Source organism: Penicillium angulare (genome assembly GCF_028827245.1).
Source record: "Penicillium angulare strain IBT 27051 chromosome Unknown utg000002l_segment0_segment0, whole genome shotgun sequence".
NCBI lineage: Eukaryota > Fungi > Ascomycota > Eurotiomycetes > Eurotiales > Aspergillaceae > Penicillium > Penicillium angulare.
In genome coordinates this window covers 1607398-1626473 of record NW_026623161.1, presented here as the reverse complement: position 1 = coordinate 1626473, position 19076 = coordinate 1607398, and the positions used below count along the sequence as shown (strand labels likewise).

At 46.0% G+C, this 19076-nt stretch overlaps 7 protein-coding genes across 7 annotated transcripts; 3 read left to right on the top strand and 4 right to left on the bottom strand.

Moving 5' to 3' along the window:
- Positions 1-227: 227 nt before the first annotated feature.
- Positions 228-1157, bottom strand: N7478_002062 (sucrase/ferredoxin-like domain-containing protein; the record flags this gene model as incomplete). Its single annotated transcript, XM_056918276.1, has 2 exons — positions 228-815; positions 870-1157. 2 exons carry the CDS (start codon positions 1155-1157, stop codon positions 228-230), a joined length of 876 nt encoding a protein of 291 aa, XP_056783887.1.
- Positions 1158-2555: 1398 nt separating this feature from the next.
- On the top strand, positions 2556-5360 carry N7478_002061 (putative C6 transcription factor; the record flags this gene model as incomplete). The annotated part of the gene is made up of 4 exons (XM_056918275.1): positions 2556-3266; positions 3421-4699; positions 4774-5189; positions 5289-5360. 4 exons carry the CDS (start codon positions 2556-2558, stop codon positions 5358-5360), a joined length of 2478 nt encoding a protein of 825 aa, XP_056783886.1.
- Positions 5361-6823: 1463 nt separating this feature from the next.
- On the top strand, positions 6824-8061 carry N7478_002060 (uncharacterized protein; the record flags this gene model as incomplete). The annotated part of the gene is made up of 2 exons (XM_056918274.1): positions 6824-7837; positions 7930-8061. Coding segments are annotated over 2 exons (1146 nt in total), but the record flags the coding sequence as incomplete, so codon positions are not given.
- Positions 8062-8764: 703 nt separating this feature from the next.
- On the top strand, positions 8765-9625 carry N7478_002059 (uncharacterized protein; the record flags this gene model as incomplete). The annotated part of the gene is made up of 1 exon (XM_056918273.1): positions 8765-9625. One exon carries the CDS (start codon positions 8765-8767, stop codon positions 9623-9625), a length of 861 nt encoding a protein of 286 aa, XP_056783884.1.
- Positions 9626-11572: 1947 nt separating this feature from the next.
- Positions 11573-13123, bottom strand: N7478_002058 (uncharacterized protein; the record flags this gene model as incomplete). Its single annotated transcript, XM_056918272.1, has 3 exons — positions 11573-12277; positions 12340-12931; positions 12990-13123. 3 exons carry the CDS (start codon positions 13121-13123, stop codon positions 11573-11575), a joined length of 1431 nt encoding a protein of 476 aa, XP_056783883.1.
- Positions 13124-13933: 810 nt separating this feature from the next.
- N7478_002057 (Zn(II)2Cys6 transcription factor domain-containing protein) lies at positions 13934-15133 on the bottom strand (the record flags this gene model as incomplete). The annotated part of the gene is made up of 2 exons (XM_056918271.1): positions 13934-14974; positions 15038-15133. The coding sequence occupies 2 exons, from the start codon at positions 15131-15133 to the stop codon at positions 13934-13936; spliced, it is 1137 nt and encodes a 378-aa protein (XP_056783882.1).
- A 1060-nt stretch (positions 15134-16193) lies between these two features.
- Positions 16194-18546, bottom strand: N7478_002056 (Zn(II)2Cys6 transcription factor; the record flags this gene model as incomplete). Its single annotated transcript, XM_056918270.1, has 6 exons — positions 16194-16803; positions 16858-17014; positions 17069-17255; positions 17306-17372; positions 17424-18314; positions 18395-18546. 6 exons carry the CDS (start codon positions 18544-18546, stop codon positions 16194-16196), a joined length of 2064 nt encoding a protein of 687 aa, XP_056783881.1.
- Positions 18547-19076: the final 530 nt, after the last annotated feature.

The following is a 19076-nucleotide window of genomic DNA, read 5'->3' as shown; positions in this document are numbered from 1 at the left end:
CACTGGCATGAACTACTTACACATCTCAACTCTACCTGTCATCTCCACTCAATGTACAATAGTAACCTCAAATCATGCACTTGAATGATATAACAATGACATTATCGGGTATTAAATCATATACCATGTAATAAGTTCACAGCTTCTCGCTAGAGAGCAGTTAGAAATGCAAATATGATCGAAGCCAACGAACATAACCCCTCACATCTGATTTTAATCGTTTTTTCTCACCAACTCGTCAATCCCCTCGCCCGATCAAATCCACCCCTAAGCTGCGACTCAGGATGTACCACCTTCCCCTGAAGAAGCGTATACTTAACCAACCCCTCACAATGCTCAGGTCTCACACGCGCTAACCAAATCATCTGCTGCTCCTTCTTTCGATAAACAAGTACATTCGCCGAGAACTTGTGTCCACCAACATGCGAAACGTAGAAGATACCCACACCACCAGGTCGAGTATCATCTGCGTCGCGATCAAGCCCTAGAGGACGGAGATGGCGCTCGAGTTCGCGTTTGATGAGCGGAGCGGTAATACCACAACGGGCGTCGCGGCGTCGATGAGAGCATAATAAGATGACATAGTCCAGTTCACAGGGACGAGATGTTAGTCCGGACGTTGAAAGGGTGGTGTCGTTATTGTTTTCTGGTGAGGGGTTGTCGATAAAGTTGTGTACTACGTCTGACACTTTTGATGAGGAGACTGAGTCCACGAATGTGAATGATGGGAGAATAAGCAGTGTTGTTGGCTTTGTGTAATCTTCAGCTGCTGAGTGGTCATTTGGCTGGATATTGGAAGCAGAGACCATATAACGCTGAGAGCAGTTAGTTGAGATTCGTAAAGTAAATCAGACAGAGGGTTCACATACGCCTAGTTTCGATTTTGCGGACGACTGATCAAACGCCTCCATTAGTGATCCGGACTCATGCTCGACTTTCTCCTTCCAGTCTGATCGTCCCGTCGCCACAAGAACATGGGAATGAAACTCTTTAATCTGTCCATATAAAGGTCTTGAAGTTTCGATTTTCACTTTCGATGGAAACTGAATCGTGCAATCTGCGCAGTCCTTCAAACACTGATCACCATCTTCTTTGGGTTCCACTTTCGGGAATAAATAATCTGGTGTGCGACCCAATGAGAGCAGTGATTTTAACATGTTTGCGGCGCTTGAAGAAACACAGACGGCGGATAGTGTTCAGGACTGTCGTGGTTTTCAGTTGTTAAATATTAGTTCTACGACTTTGTGGTTGCCTGGTAGTTATAGCGTTGAAGGTCTCTGTATCTCCGAGGTGCGAGCCCGAAGCGTTAATCCCGACGCAACTCCGATGCGCATTGGGATCTCCGGGTGTCTTGAGCTTATCTCCAGATCCTTGTCATTTCGCAATATTAGGGTGTATTTAGGAGATAATTTCCTTTCTTGGGCTTCCTTTTTCGTGGACTTGCTAGTCGGTGTGTACATACTGTATAGCAGCTACAAAAGTACACTGTAGGGTACACTATAAATTAGATCATTGCTGCCCATGAGCACTGGACTCTTCCAAGTCTCGGTAGAACATCTACTCCCGGGCCCGAGCTACCTATACTAGTACAATATGAGCTAGAAATACGTCTCAATGCCCCGGGCCACAGTGCAAAGGGTTGAGAGCATGACACTGGCTGAGGGGGTTTTGACATGAGGATATGAATGCAAAAAATGGATCTCTAACTTCTAATAAGCATTGTGGCGTAGGGGAAACGCGCCGGGCTCATAACCCGGAGATCCCTGGATCGAAACCAGGCAATGCTATATATTCATTTCTTTTTTTTTAACTTCCTTATTATCTGTATATCCATGCAATACGAGTCTTTAAATAAAGATTCAGGTCAAAAATCTACACCAAGAGTGGTCCCAGATCACGGGAGTCGGCAAGAAGTTGAATTCTGGCATTACGCCATATTAAGAATCCTGGGAGTGTGTTAGGGAATTTGGCATTTCAACACGTATTACTGTCAGCTCATCTATAGTACATGTATGTAGCCTACATGCGGCCTAGGGGATATACCCGTCTCAGAAGTAAGAAGTGGATGTCCTGTCGTAATTTATGAAGGCGCAGTAACTCTAAACTTATACTCTTTACAATTTAGTTACTGATGATCAACTGTCATAATCCGACCTGGATTTCAACCTGAACAACGGAAGCTTCGGATCGTCGGGTCATAGTAAGAATCCGTGAGGGGGCACCCTGAAAAGGAGGGGCGAAAGCAAGATCGGACGATGTTTCCGTTTTCTTTCCACTTTGAACAAAAAAACAGATAGATAACAAATCCAGAAGGGTCTCGCCTATCACCATCAACTTAGTTGCCAAGGTATTCAGATTCTCATCCTGGAATTATCTCCGCGATCGGACAGACTTACCGCATTAGGCCTGACCACCAAATCACTGTGGGCCATAGTTACCACGTAAGCAACAAGCAAGCCATCCCAGTTTCCTTGAGCCCAAACTCTCAAAGAGAAAAGCTTAGGGTCGTTGTCGCTTCTTATCCAGAGTTTTCTCAATACTACCAATTGTTTGCAATGGAAGAAGTCCACAACTTTAGCGCACAGCCTGACCGGCCGCGCAAAAGGCGTCGTCGCACCATGGCATGCACCCAATGCCGCAGCCGCAAATTACGCTGCGACCGAGAATATCCCACTTGCGGTCGTTGCCTGAAAAGCAGAGCGCCCACAAAATGTACCTACGAAGATGGATTTCTCTGGCAACAACCGACAACTGTAGCAAGTTCAACAAGAGGAGGGTCCACTATATCTTTCCCCCGGACTGAACAGCAGCCTCTCCAGACGCCCCCGGACTCGGGGATAGGAGCGCCGTCGATTCGGTCGGAAAGTCTTGTTTCGACAACCGCGCCCGCTGCCGGCTCGGCCATAACATTAGCCTCTACCAATACGGATGGGAATGGTCATGGCCCCCCATTCCGAGGAAAACATGGGAATGGAAAGGAGAGAAGAGATTGTTTCTTAGAAACTGTTTTGGGGGCTCCTAAAGCTGCTATTAATCAGGATCCGTTTGCGACGACAGGTGGAATTTTGCAAAGGCCGAGACGTCCTTTTCCTGAGATTGACGCTACTTTCTCTTCGCAGGATAATGAGGATGTCGATGAGGCTGGCTTTGAGGACTCGTTGACTCCGGCTAATCAGTTGGATTTGTCTCCTCGGATCATGATGAGAGGTCGCGAGACGAAGACGAGGTTTAGTGGATCGGGGATATATGCTAATTTAGTGACACAGGTATGGGGTCCCTTTCCTTTTCCTTGTTCATTCCTTTGTTCTGTTTTGCTTTTTTTCTTCTTCTCGTTTTTCTTCTTCGCTCCTTTATTTGATTCATGCTGTCGTCCAATACACTCAAGTGTCAATTAGTTTGGCTACTGACAAAACTCTATAGTTCCCCGACATCAAGGCCTTTGCAGAGGACATCCGTTTGACAAACCCAATCCTCTCAAGGGTTCGTCCAGATCTAGAACGAGTAAAACGAGGACTCTGGAAAAGGAGACCACTCAATGAACCATTCCCAGACCCAACCGCCGTGTCCTTAATAGCTTTGCTCCCCACGCGAGCTGTCGCTGACGAGCTTATCCGCGTGTATTTGACCTTCGTCGAGTCCACACATCGTATCATCCACGTCCCAACTTTTCTCCGGGATGTCGACGAGTTCTGGGCTACTTCAGACAATGCTAACATTCAATCGGCTTCGTTCATCTCACAACTACTGCTGGTTCTTGCCTGCGCATGGAATTACGCCGATGTAGACCTTCTCCAAGAGAAAAGTACCAAACCTCTCCGTTGCTACACTGCAGTGGAGTGGGTATTACATGCCGAGAAATGGATCAACAATGCGCGTATCAAGCGAGCAGAAATCAATACGTTACGACTGTACATTTTGTTAATCACCGCCCAGAACTGTTTTGGTATGAAGCGCAGCCAGGCATGGCTAGCTACCAGTCATTTGGTTAAGTCTGCCATGATGTCAGGGTATCATCGAGACCCAAGCAAATATGCCGGGATTTCTACCTTTAACATGGAGATGCGCCGGCGCATCTGGTACACTATTGTTGAGCTGGATCTCCAGGTCGCTCTTGATAGGGGTATGCCACCGACTATCCACTGTTCGGACTACGATACCCGTCTTCCTTTGAATATCAATGACGACGAGCTTAATGAATCTACCCTTGAACCTCCGGAGGGTTATCCCCTAAGCAGCGCGGTTGATTGCTCCTACCAAACTGCACTTGGTCGGTCGCTTCCACTTCGGCTGAAAGTGTGTTCGCTCATGAATTCCCCGAGAGTTAGCTGTCGATATGAGGAAATCCAACGACTTGACTGGGAGTTGACGCGTCAAGTAGCTCAGATTCCTTCATGGTTCGCGCCTAATGTCACATCGCCTGCGACATTTGAAAAGGCGACTCTATGGAAAGCTTTGATTGAAAATAGGCTTGCGCAAACCCTTCTCTCCCTTCACACTCCTTTTGCCATTGAGGCACGCGAAGAGGCTTTATTCGCTCCATCTGCACGGTCTCGTTTGGATGCGGCAGTTATGATTCTTTCTACCCAGCGCCGATTACACGAGACATCGCCGTTGCTGTCACTGTGCGTCCTTGGCGAGTGCACTATCCAAGCCTTGGTTACCGTTTGCCAGGTATTACATTCATTGGATCCCCATCCAGGTACGGCCCTCCCTCTTCAATATTCCCCCTCAATGATTCCCTCCTCGTTCTTCAGTTAACTTACACTTCCTCAGCTACAACCCCCTTCCCACCATCCTCTCTCTTCCAACTCGCAACCCTCCCCGGCCTCCCCGAATCCCTACTCTCACTCACCGAATCCGCCCTCATCGCCCTAGAAGTCCGATTCCTCCTCGTCGTCAAAGGAGCAAAAGACTACTTCTTCCTCTCAACAATCAGCGCACTAGTAAAAGCCAAACTCTGGCCACTACAAGCAGCCATGTACAAGCAGCAAGTAGTTGAGCGAGTTCTATCGTTCGCGCAAACATTATTCCAGCGACATGCAAGTTGTGAACATCTGGGTAATCCGGGAATGGGCAATTTCAAAGATAATCAAGTTGCTGCTTTTCTTTCTACGCCGGGTTTGGCACCGACTCTTCCGACCGATCTTGATGGAATTATTCCACCGCCAAATCTTGGCGTTGGGGTTACTGTAAGTTGTGATTTTATTATTCTTGTTCCTGCAGCTTTGCATTGCAGATTACCCCTGACCATGACTCTGATGACGATATGCTGATCTTTGATTCACTAGCCGCCCGGGGATTTTGACCCCTTTTTGGATGTATTTGATTGGGATGATCTTGCTGGGATGGCGGCGATTTAATCTGAAATATTGTCGCGTGTATGATAGAAGTATGATGATTGTTCATTGGATCTGGTTTGTTGCTTTTATTTTTTATTTTTTATTTTCTATTTTGCTTTTTGTCTACAGTACATACAGTATCTCGATATCCCATAAAGAATTGATTTGAATACATTTTTCTTTTCTTTTCTGTATCTTATCTATGACGATGATCTCATCATAATGCCAATGCCAACTTGCCTCAATGAGCACCATCATTAATCTCGCCAAATCGAGAAAGAGAAATTAAAAAACATGATTCCAAGCTCTGGGCGGGTTCCACCATGAAATCATGATCTGACCTCGGAAGTGACGATCATGACTGCGCTGCAAGGGTATGCCGATCGGGGAAATCAGCGAGCCTCAGGGTTTGGGGCTACAGCACAAGAATAGTAAATAAACAAAGCGACGCACTAGTTTTTGAGTATGGTTTTACTTATTAGCTGATTATAGATGAGCCTTGCGATTCTGAACTTTCTTTGAGCCAGGTACTTATTGTGGGGCTCAGAGCAGGAAGCGTTTCGAACTTGAAGAGCGTTCCACATTTTCGGCCCCCGGGTTATCCTATGGAGTCTGAGAATTATCAATGGGTCTGGATCAGTATGGACGGCACAGCATAACGGAGGTAGTGAAGCTGGGGCCAAAAGCTTGAGCGAAAGAGAGTGCTGGAGAGACCAGACATGGTTGGACTAGACAGATGACAAAAATAACTTGAAGAGAAAACACAAAGTAACCACTAAAATAGCCCAATATACTTTTTCTCAATTGCTTGATTAAATCTCGACTCAACCCCGTGAGTCCAGCGCGAGCCGTGACAGGCTGTGTTGTGTAAGTGGGGATAGTGATAGTGAATACTACATGCGAGGTACATCTTCTCACGCACCATCATATACTTGATCGTCGGTAGCTACATGTATCCACCCAAAAATGGCAGCCTAACTTCCCTAAAACACTTGGCTTTTGCTTAGTGTCGATCGCGTGGGACCCTGTGGTGATTGACAAGGCTCGATGGCTGTGTTAATTGTTTTATTTTATTTTATTTTAATTTCTCTTTCTCTTTTTCTTTTTACTCTTTCATCTTCGCTGATCCCTTACTTGTTTACCATGTGGAAGGGATCCTGTGATAACTTTCTCTTTTAGTTATAACTTATCATCGGCCGTTCTTCTCTTCAAGTTTCTCTGAACTCAATTGAATTGCTGAACGGAATTAATGCGCAAGATGCGCTGATCGCCTTGATTATTCCTTATTTCGTCTCCTGATAGCGATTGGTGCCTATTTCTTCCCTCTCCTCTAAAATAACGCTGCGAAAAGCTGGAATTGCAGTATAATATTTGCACCACAAGTTTCTGTATATACGACATCGAAGGGACTCAGGGACGAAAATTCTTCTTCTTAATCAAAAAGCCATCGCCAGCATTGGAAAATAATTCCAACTATCGCCACAATGCATCTAACCACCAATCTATGGCTTTTATCGCTGATGCTGATATCCCCGTTATCGGGCGCAACTCCATCAACACAACCAATTCACAAAGCCTCCCAAGTCTACGACACAACGGATCAATTACCCCTACCAAATAAAGGGAATATAGCCGTTCACGACCCCAACATCCTCCTCTGGGAAAACTACTACTACCTCTTCAAAGGGGGTTTTCACATCCCCATATTCCGCACCCAAAACCTCACCGGACCCTGGGAACAAGTCGGCACCGTCCTCTCACAAGACTCAATAATCGACATGAAAAACAGATCCAGACCCTGGGCCCCGACAACCATTCAACAAAACGGTACTTTCTACTGCTACTACTCAGTCAGCCAGTCTGGATCCCAAGACAGCGCAATAGGCGTCGCAACATCCACCTCCCTCGACAGCAACGGAGGAAAATGGACAGACCACGGCGCAGTAATACGTACCGGGAAGGGAACTGATTCCCATATCTGGCCATACAATATCACCAATGCCATTGATCCATCCTTCATCACTGATAACGAGACTGGAGCAAGTTATCTCAATTTCGGAAGCTTCTGGCATGATATTTGGCAGGTTCCTCTTTCGGAGAATCTACTTTCTGTACAGGATTCGGATGCGCCGGACGCGAAACAGTTGACTTTTATTCCGGAGCAAAAGCAGAAGCCGGAGGAAGGGTCTTGGATGAGTTTTCGGGAGGGGTATTATTATGCTTGGTTCAGTCATGGGCAGTGTTGTCAGTTTCGTGGGGGATTCCCGGCGAGGGGACACGAGTATGATATTCGGGTTGGAAGATCTGAGAGTGTGAGGGGACCGTTTTTGGATAGACATGGTGATAAGTTGCTTGATGGTGGTGGGACGATTGTTTATGCGTCGAATCACGGGGAGGTTTATGCTCCTGGTGGACTTGGTGTGTTGGCTGGGAATGATTCGGTGCCGGATATTTTATATTATCATTATTTGAACACGACTGTTGGGTTTAGGAATGGGGTGAGTTGGTCTTTCGTTTTGATTTTGATTTTGATCCCTGACGGGGCTCTGAATACAACATTTGAAGAATTGTGAAGCTGACAACTATCTAGGAAGCTCACCTGGGCTGGAACTATCTGAGATACGACGATGGATGGCCCGTCGTCCTTGATGGAATTGATATCTCAAGTAGTGCTGGATCTATCCTGCCTGTTCCGAGGTGGTTAGCGTTGACGATATCAATGAGTACGTTTCACACTGTACAACATCCAAAAAACCAAATTGATCGCTGACTTTAATATTTACCAGGTTTATCGCTGTATATATGGGCATAAAGATGCCTTATCCTGGCATTCCTTGATGTGGATAGACTTGCATTTTCTTTTCGAGCGATTTTGCACATAGACAGCGTTCGAGTACAGGCGTTTTATTCTGGACTGAATTATTTGGATTACCTAGGAAGCATTTAGCTTATCAGATACCATTAAGCTTCCGATTTCAAATTAATTCCTTCTCCCTAACGATTTCCATGAAGATGAACGGGCCTCGGCGTTGACGAGACCCCGACTAGGTTCGGGTCGCCGCTAGTCCGCAATGCGTTACTGGATCAAAGACCCATCTGGCTCGTATTCATCAATGGTTTCCTTAGGCACCCGTGGATCTTTTCACGGATTGGATTTAGCGTTCAAATTAATGTGAAGCAATGTGCTAGGCAGATGCTCCTCGCAGAATGTTCCAGCGATTTGGAACCCCGCCTCTCATTGCTTTTATACCCAGTCCTCGCCTTCTCCGTCTCTGACGACGATGCGATGTGAGTTGCGGAGTCTCCACTCGTTTCCACCACCTCACCAATTTGAGCTTTAATCACAACCAAACATATTTCTTAATTACATCGAAAAGCCTAATTTGCTACGCATTTTTGGTTGAACACGTCCAATAATTCCGAAGATGGAGAATGAAGACCCCTCAAGGTCATTCTGGTTTATAGTCACCGGCCAATATCTTGCAATCAACTATAACGGCAATGACTTTGAGATACGCAGGGCTCATCACGGCAGTGGCTCTATATTTTATCTCTCCGATGACGAAGAACAAATAATCCATCAGAACACTTATATTGGGACCCTTTCCACCCATCCAAACTACGAGGATGATGTATTCTACATCTCAAAGGACACGCAGTACCTAACCAAGGATGCAAAATGGACAGACAACATTGAAGAAGCCGTCGAAGTTCAAATCGAACCCGTAGAAGACTACGGTGACGCCGAAGTACCTCTTCCCCCAGAAATCTCCAATCCAATCATCGACGAAAACAATCCTATCTCTGCGAATGGAATTGATCTCTATCTTCCTGATAAATGGTTCTCGTTATACGCTATCACCGGAGACTCACTTTGGCTAGGTGATGCCTCGGAGTTTGAAGATAAGCTGTGCTTTACGGGAAATCCGTACAATTTCGGGATGCCTTTTCAGCTCTCGAAACATGAAGGGAAAACGCGGATTCTTTGTGGGAATAACAAGTATTTGACTGTTATGATGGAGGATGAAGTTGCCGAGTACCTGGATGAGGCGTGTAAGCGGCATACGAGGTCTACGAGATGCTCCAGGTGCATGATATGCTGGTCTGTTGGATTTAGCTCTGAGCCGGATGAGTGCTTTTCTTTGGTGCCGAAGGGCTTGCCGAGTATGTTTGCTTTGTATGATGGGCTTTGCTATTATCGGTTCAGTGTTCTTAAGGGTAGTTATGCGGAGTTGGAGCGTGTTGAGAGCATCGATAGCGCTACTCAGTTTCAGTTTGTTGGGTAATGTTGTGTTTGTGTCTTATTCTTTTGACTTTCCAAACTTAAATAAATCGGAAATACTTTTTATTCATAAAACTGAAACCGAAACTGAAATCAATCGCATTGCTATCTGAAATCTCAAAAGGGTATCTCGAACAATAAAAGCAGAGCAGAGTATAGTACAAAAACTTCAAATCCATCTATAAAAACATCCCCGAAAAGACCAGACCACCAACCAATAAAGTCGTACATATTCCCATCGGCAAAGTCGCCCTCGACCCAGCAGAATCCTTCAAATGGCCCCCATATTCAATACCTTTCGAATTCAAACAATAAGCGACATCCTGCGCTTTTTTCTCCGAAGTCGAGTTGCAAACCGCAGTGCAAGGTCTCGGGTCCGAATACAGCCATATTTCAGAATGGCAGCACGACTGTAGAATCTCAGACATGTTGTCATTTAGCTTGACTGTCTGGTATAGCGGGACCTCGGCATAGTATTTTGGCGTATCGGGGAGGGAGGGAAAACTGTCGCGCGAGTAGTAGCAGTAATCCGGTTGAGTGGAATTTGTATTTGTGCTTGTAGCGAGATTCACTATTGCGTCCATGGTGCTGATCGTATTCGGATAAACGCGGGTAATCTTTTTTGTGGTGGATCCCTTATGCAGGGTGTAGATGGATCGTCGAGTGTAAGTTTGAGTGAGGCTCGGATGGTGTTAAGTAGCACCGGGAAGAATGGAGAGCTATTTGGTATTCGGTATTTGATGCGATTTCGACTCTTTGAATGTGGAAATCTTCGAATTTGAGGGGGAAATGCGGAGTTTTGTGATGAGGGGACCTGGACCCTTTTTAAACTTGGACTTTTTGCCAGAAGGGAAAGTGCCAAGGCGCTACGGCTCACTGGCTTCAGTTGAAATGAATTCAGCCGCACGCATGCTGTCGGACACAGTGGTGAACGCGATGTATCGGTGGTTGATGGTTAAATTGACATACGGTCTAAAGAGCGTGCGCTGCTGGTCTGAGGGGTAATTCTGCAGTGGTTCGCAGCATTAACATCCCCGATATCTTCAGTCAGCCGGGTTGGTTGACGGTACACAACGCCGATAAACTTGAAAATTAACCTCTGAAGAGGAGAAAAAGAAAAGGTGGATGGTATATTAAAGATGACTCGATGAGAGGAAGTTATTTGGGCTATGGAGGAGCTTTTGTGATGATGGGGTGACTGAGTCATTATTTTATACTATTTTGATCCAGCAATCTATTCTAAGTACAGAATACTGACCGTGATTTGTAGGTCTAGGTATCGATAAGCGCCGTGATGCTAATCCCGGACACATGAGAGCATATGCTTCGACGACAGTCTATGTCTTTGAGAAGTACTTCGCGCGATACGGAGAAACATAAATTCATCTTGCGTGGCTTATTACACACCCCGATTTTCGACGGCGTGGGGCTGCAACCATGCTTTGTGATTGGGGACGGGAAGAAGCCTCTAAAAGGGGGCTGGATGTGGACTGTGATAGCTAGTTCGATGGGGAAGTCGCTATATCAGCACCTTGGATGCAATCTTGTGGGCACTGAGACGATTCGAGTTCATGGAGAAAATGAAAGTGTGGATATCTATATGATGGAGGAAGGATTCAAGCACACTAGTTGGCAGACATATTTTGTCACCTCAGGCGCTATATTAGCAAGTCTTAGCCTCGGAGCACTGTACTACATTCTCGGGAAAATATAGGTAGCTTTGGTGAAAGGCCACTGGCGCGTGGAACTGGGTTGAACTATTCAATGGCAAGATCTACTCATCGCTAGGGGATATCGAAAGAATTGAACGATGAAATATCATGTGTAAATATCTATAAAATGCCAATGTGTAGACTCAATCATGCTTCTCTTGATTATTGTTTCCAGATGCAATATGTAAGAAGTAAATCAGAACGAACATGTACATGCATATAAACGCAGTATAAATCCCTCACAGTCTACTAGTAGCCTCATGATTCGCCTTTCTCCACATCCTCTTCCGACGCTCATGGCCCGAATCGAAATCATCCACCCATTTCTGATCAAAAGGCGGCAATCGTCGTCCCGGTGCCCCCTCGAGTGGCTCCCCTGCAATCTGCCGAAGATCTTCAAAATACGGCTTGAAATCAGGATTGACCACCATAAATGCAGGCCCGTCACCTTTCTGCGCAATCCGGTCCGTCTCCCAATTTTCTTGCTCCGCCAATGACGGAAGAGTACCCCTGCCCGCAAGGATACGAGCCGCTGCCACAGCCTGCCATTCAAAAACCTTGAAGGTCAGACCAGCACCTACAGCCCCAACGAACGCAAGGCTGGTATCATGGCGCCAGAAGACATGCTGATACAAATCTGGGACTCGGTTATTGCGCGTGGGCACTTGAGGCAAGAAAGGTAGAGTCCAGGTGAACCCTGTGCCTAAGATGATATTGTCGACTTCACTGACGGATGTTCCGTCTTCAAAATGCACTGTTCGGTCATCGGGTGTGATGTGGGAGATTGGAGCTCGGCGCTGAATCTTAGGATGCTTGAATGCTTCGTCTCCGAAGAAGATGTTGTAACGACCGCGCACTACGGCGTGGATGGGTGTTTGAGCACTGTCTATTAAACTGACTGCTGTGTCTGCTGCGGAAACTGATGCGCCAACGGTGACAACTTTCTATTTGTGTGTTAGAAGACGGGAAGTAGGAAAAGGCACTGAGATGGATGGGAGATCCTTACCTTTCCTCGATAGGTGGCTGGTCCACGGTAATGCTTTGAGTGCTCAACGCTGCGTGGGTATTTAGCTGCAAATTCCTTCAACCCTGGGATAGCAGGGATATATGGAACAGCATAATGACCTGAAGCCAAGACAAGACCATCAAAAGATTCATTCCACCAATAATCAGAAGGGCTTCCATTGTGGAGCTCTCTCTTGCGGAGGGTTAGGTCCCATTTTTGAGTATTAGGATTTTTGATCGCACGCTCGACAGTTGTATTATACTCAACGAGATCACCGTAGCCTTTCTTGGTAATGAGGTCTTCAATATACTGGCGAATCACGGTGTGATGTCTGAATGGTGTTTCTGGGCCATGTCGATCAATAGACCACTTGGAGCGAATAGTAGGAATTGGTTCCTGTGAATAAGACATTACGCCTGCATCCACGTTTGTCTCCAGCTCTGGGTAAACAGGAGAATCCGTGTATCTATCTTGAGTCTCTGCTGGGGTACGACATGGCAACTGATGCGGGATGGACAGCGGTGCATCTGCTGTACGCGCCGCCAAACCATCAAAGTCAAGCTGACGAGGTGGTTCGTCAGCTCTAGAGACCCTATTCCCAACATTAGATTATGTGACCATCTTGCACGTAAAAGTAAGGGCAAGCATACCAGCATCCACCCGCCTTTTCTTGACGTTCAAACACTCGAACAACATCAAACGCTTTCTCTTGCATCAATGCATCAATCGTAATAGCACCCGAAGGGCCAGCGCCGATAACGGCTACACTTCTAGCAGCCGACATGGTTACTCACGTCCAGGAGAGCAGCAAAATGACCAAGCGAGGTTAGATTAGAGTAGCCAATGTAATCCAGAAACTGTGAGGATCTCTCGGCCGAGCGGAGCTTGAATATTTAAGCTGTAAGACTTGACGATGATCTGGAGGTAAAGTTAGACTCTGTCACGCCATCGGATCTATTTTTGCGCCACGAATGTTGATAAAAGGAGCCAATCGAGTGGGATGCTTGAGATCCGCAATATGGTATCTCAGACATTCAGGCCCAGATCATAACTTTATAGGGTAGGGTATTTGTACTGACCTGTCACTATTGTTGAATTTTCTTCGTTATCAAACCCCGGATTTTTTTCTCTTCAAGTAGCCGACGAGTTTGATCTAAAATTGCGCAATGCCGAGCCGCGTCTCCAGGGTTCGGCACGGGCAGCCAATGATTGTGATTGGTTGGGTTGTGGATGAATCAGGAACTGTATTGCGATTGGCCAGATTAATTGTATGCCTGATATTCGAGGCACATATTAAGTTGCATCTCCTCTCCAAGTGCATTTTAGCAGTTGTTGTGTATTTAAATTAAAGTTTGGAAATGGAGATAAACTTTGAAATTGGCTTATTCGCTGAAAATGCATGTTTAATAAGTTTTGGCTCTTTGAGGCCATAAATTCTACCATTCTTATATTTGTGTTAGCCCCAGCGACTATTCAATCATTGTCGCCCGAAACCCAAAATATTATATACAAGTAGTGCTTTTGTGAGGCACCTTGGAGGATAAATCTGCCAGTGAGGGGCAAATAGCCCAATTACCAATTGATAGCTTTGGCTTTACAAATCCCCAACAGTCTGCCGCATGGGAGTTTCTGGCACCCATCCAATTTCCTCCATCGGCCATCTGATCCAAATCCTATATTTATCATTGACAACGGAATGGATCCGTCGGATGAGATGTATCGCCCAGCCTTCCATCCACCAGCATTTCTCTAACTCTCGAACAAGAACGACAAAGTAGGCTAATACGCATAACGCTTCGTTGTTCCCACCTTTAAGCAGCCACAAATAGTCGTCTCCCATTTCGAAAAGCCACTGATAGAGCCCTCGCATCTTATCGTCATTTTTGAAATTAGGATCATCGCGAAACGTATAGCTGCGCCGGAGCTTTGAAATTGCGTCAATAAGAATTAAAACAGTGGGTGCATGCTGTTCATCTGAGAGGTCCTTCCGGATGCGGGCCTCGAGCTCATCAAGCGGCTTGTTAGGCTGAGGAGAGTGTTCTAACCAGAAGTCCTCGGATCTTTGTGTTTCGTGAGCGATAATCCACACCGGAGAGTTCATTAGGGTTTCTTCAGCTCTGCGGAGCCCGTCAATACCCCGTAGCAGGTATAGCCATTCTGGAACTACTCCATTTTCAAGAATAAGCATAGTATCAGAGCCCCTTGGTCTGGCGAGATTGTAAAAGAGAGTTAAAAGAGCGAAAATGAATAGACTGCTGCAGTTCTGGGGCGTAATGTTTGACACTAGTGGTAATCCTTTACTCAAAGATACAGCATGATACTCAGTGGCGTGTTCAATGAGATCATCGTGTCTTGACGGGTTGAAACGCGCTAGGTGAATGGCTGAAAGCGCTAAAATACCATTGAGGATGTAATCTGTCTCAAAGCCCATTTGTGGTACGAGGACTCTGAAAACATCTCGGACTTGTGGGTCGCTGGCAAGTGTGTAGCATGTTGACACTGTGTAGTGATGGAGAAGCTCAAGCTGTAGATTGACTGGTGCTTGGGCGGGATGAGGGTGGTCAACCCTCTGGAGAAAACCACATTGCAGACTACGCTTTAGACAATTCCTACAGGAGGGGCGCTCTTCGTCACACTGTCGCAAAATATTAGTACCCGGTGAGGTTATTTCGGAGAGAAGCATAATAAAGCGACTGACCTTGATTTTGCGCGTTTTACAACTTTGGCAGCCGGTTCGAGACTTTGAGTGCCATTTTCGGTTACCTGACACAGCGGCAGCTTCATTTCGGGACATATTCTTTGTATCTGTGTTTCCCGTCCCACTCGTTGTGAAGGTCAGTTTGAATGGGATACCGTACGCCACGGCGCCCCAGCGTCCTTAGTCAGCTTTGTTTATGAAAGACGACGAGTCGCAAGGAGTTTCGCAATTATATCCGAATTCTACAAATTTCGAGCTTTATTTATGATATTCCTGAAATAAAAATGGGATAAAGGAAGTTTAGCATTTATTAAAGGAATTATGTCGCTCAAGTCACAAATAGATAAATACCGATGGGCAGCCAAAGCAGTTAGCTCCATATCCTATACATTCTGACAAAATATGGTATCCGAGATCAATTTGGTGAATTTGTCACTAGCATTGGATTGCCAGTCGAAGACTACAAGCGAGCAGACTTTTGGCTTATTGGGTCCAAAACCACATGCACAGATGAGATCCATATCGCATTTTCTTGCAGCGGTAAGTCAGTTCCTTCTGAACTAAAGAAATCGGATCTAATGATAAAGTGTAGATCGCTCGACCGTTGATGCTTTCCATGCGGCGGGTATTGCAGCTGGGGCGAAGGACAATGGTGCGCCTGGACTGAGAGAGTTCTACCATTCGAACTATTATGGCGCGTTTTTGATGGATCCTGTTGGGAACAATATTTAGGCCGTTTATCGTGGTTGCCCTTTAAATTGTAAACCCGTTGATAGTTGGAGCCAGTCGTTTTCTCCAGAAGGTCCAGTTCTTAACTGGCTGCGGGAATTCATGGAGTATATGTGGCGTTTTGGGAATAAGGATGACTTGAGTGTGTCGGAGTATCTCTAGTTCTATTGTGTATTTCAAACAATTTGAACCTTTTGTTGAAATACAACATTATTTGCGAGGTCTCTCTACCCGTAACATAGTTCACTTTTCGAGCCTAATCATGGATCAATGAAATCTCCTAGACCGTCGCCCAGGCCCTGAAACTTTGCTTCATTAAAAGATTTTCTTCGAGATAGAACAAGACCACCGCATAAAGTGCAGGTCCTCAGTATAGTCGAACTAGCCCCATATTTTTGAGGTTTGATCATAAAACCGGAGATCCACATCACAAGGTAGGATCATCAGAGGGTGGTGTCAGAAAAATGTCGAAGAGATTACAGAACGGAAATGAAGGATTGCTCATTGCGGGACCGTCATCTAGCAGAAGTCTCTCATATAACCAATCGTCCTCCCGACCAGATAAGTGTCCACTTCCAGGAGCCGCATCGTCCTTCTTCTGGTTTGTTTGGGGATTTCTTGCTTCTTCTTGAGCACCATTCGAATGTCGCTTGAAAAGCGAAGCGAAGAAAGGGTAAACAGAAGCAATGATCGGCCATGACTCCTCGGACTCCTTGAGGATGAACATGCAGAATTTCGCCCGGTGCTCGGATATCTTTCTGGCTTGGGAGTCCCCTTGACTGACGTTCGCGATGTGGATACATAGTGTAGCCATAGTGGCTGGTAAACTGTATAGTAATGAATGAGTTACCACAGACGTCAAGCACGAGGAATAGAAACAAACAAACATATGGCCAGCGATGAAAAGGAAATGGCAGCTCGTCATCAAGTCCTCGAATATTCGAAAGAGCCTGGTGCTTATCTCATATACTGGGGATCCAGGTTTTGTGCTTCGCTCAGCACCAGGGCTCTTTCGATATGATAAAAGTTGATATAAGCTACACAAATATTAGTAATCTGGTTATCTTCAACAGGCTAGCATGAATACAGACTCATTGGTGATCTGGGTTAACATTGCCCATGGACTCCTGCTTGTCGGAAAAGCAAGCTCTAGCGGCAATGACTTTGACCATTCGGAAATCCGATCGATGAATTTCTTATGTAACGAAGGGTTTAGTTCCGAGTTTTGCCAAGGGTGAGAAGCATTCACTGTAACTGTTAGTACTGTGATAACAACATTCAGATTGGCGGAAGAGACCATACCTGTTCTAGCAAGTTGAACATAATTTATTACGAACAACACTTGCTCACGAACTGTGCCAATGCCTCCCTGCAAATCTTCACCCAACAAATCTTCTAAATCGACCTCCGTAATCGTCGGTATCTCACAGAAACTATCTGACACATGTGGCACTCTATCGAGACACATGGACATATGGATGTCCGCAGCCTATGAAACATTAGCAAATAAGCTTCTCAATCATTCATCGATAAACGTACATAAACAATCCACCATATCCTTCGCCACAAGGCTCGGCGTTGACCATGAAGAAGCGAGTATGTTTTCCTGGGCAGTGTGTTAGCATCTGAAAGGCCACCTCCGATCGGGCCAGCTCACATCTGATGCATTCCAATCCCTTGCGCCATCCCGGCTGTCACACCAAGCCAATACCAAGGGTCTTTTTGCTCGAGAGGACCGCTCCACCAATGTGATAAAAGAAATGTAGCTTGGATGACGGTGATGGCATCAGTCTCATATCCCGCATCATAGATATCTTTCGCACGATGGTAAAAGGTAAGGCTGGCGACGAATCGAGAAACAAAACCAGCCTCGCTGATAAGTGAACCAGGACAGTATATAGTCGCAACCATGAATATCGCATTCAACAAAAGTGGCGAGCAAGTGTTTGCTTCGATTTTTGTCATGAACTCTGATTTATCCAGAATGGGGATTGAAGGGAAACTGTGTTGGAAGAATGTATCCAACAAGGGACTAACGATGCCTGGCGCCGGAAGATCAAATGCTCCCTGACGCTTCAGCCGCTCGATTGTAAAGTTTCGGGAGTTGTCAATATGCTGAACAGTCGGCTGGTCGAGTGTGTCCAACATGGCTTTGTGTAGGTATTCCCCTATTGGCCTGCCTTCGGTATTTGAAGCCTCCTGGGGGTGACCAAACTCTCGAATAAGATAGCTTATATTCGATGGGTCGACCATGTAAGGCGTCTGCTCATCGCGAGCTTGGACAGTTGTATTTTGTATCGGCCGCGATCCGGTATAAGGCTGGACATTCCTCTCTGATGGATCGCGTTGGAAATTGTGAAAAGTGGATATGGATCCTTCATGAACGGCATTGGCCTGAGCTCGGGTAGTCAAGAGTTGGTCAAGGGTTGGCGGTGTCTGCTCACTGCGAGTTTGAACAGATCCGTTTTGTATCGCGTGTAGTTGGACATTTCTCTCTGGTGCATCGACTTGGGAATTGTTAAAGGGTCGGGTGAGACTAATCATTGGACTGAAAGGAATTTTCCGATGTCTATGAGACGGTGATGAGTCTTAGATGTTTTAATCAACTGCTTCTTGGGACAAACATACCTTCCCCGGCGTGAGGTTTTAGGGATGCAATTCAGGCGAGCAATCTGACACTGGGTGCAAGGTCTTCCTTCACCCGAGTCACTCCGGTCGCATTTTACTCTTTTCTCGTGACATCTCTGACAGGCAACCTTGGATGGGGCCGCTCGAGGCATATTTGTGTTCATAAATAGGTGATATGGATCGTTAGTTGCTGAGGTGGAATCGGGCCGTGACTGGATGAAGGAGTGTTCCGTCCCCACGAAGTCGCCGAATTTTCCACAACATGATTGGACTCTACGTAGGACCCACCATAACGCCGATTTTGTTGTGTTTTCATTGGTTGAATCTGAAGCACGTATTATGGGAGATGGACAAAGGGTCTTCATAAAAAAGAGAAGATATTGTCAATTATAGCTCCAAATACGTCGCTTGCAAGTGTTACAACCTATGATAGTAACATGTTTACCCCATCGAAGGTTCTCTTACAACGGAGCCTGTCTACACGTTTATCAACCAATGCTTTGATCCCGTCACTGGCCCGTGCGAATAGCCATCAATGGACACTTCCTCTACATCATTCAGGGCCATCAAATTCTCAATTATCCCACCATTCCGCCCAAACCCAATTAAAAACTCACCAGCCTGGCAATAAATCTGCAAAATGGGATGATAAAAAGCCAGGATCGCTCGGCTACATCCTGTA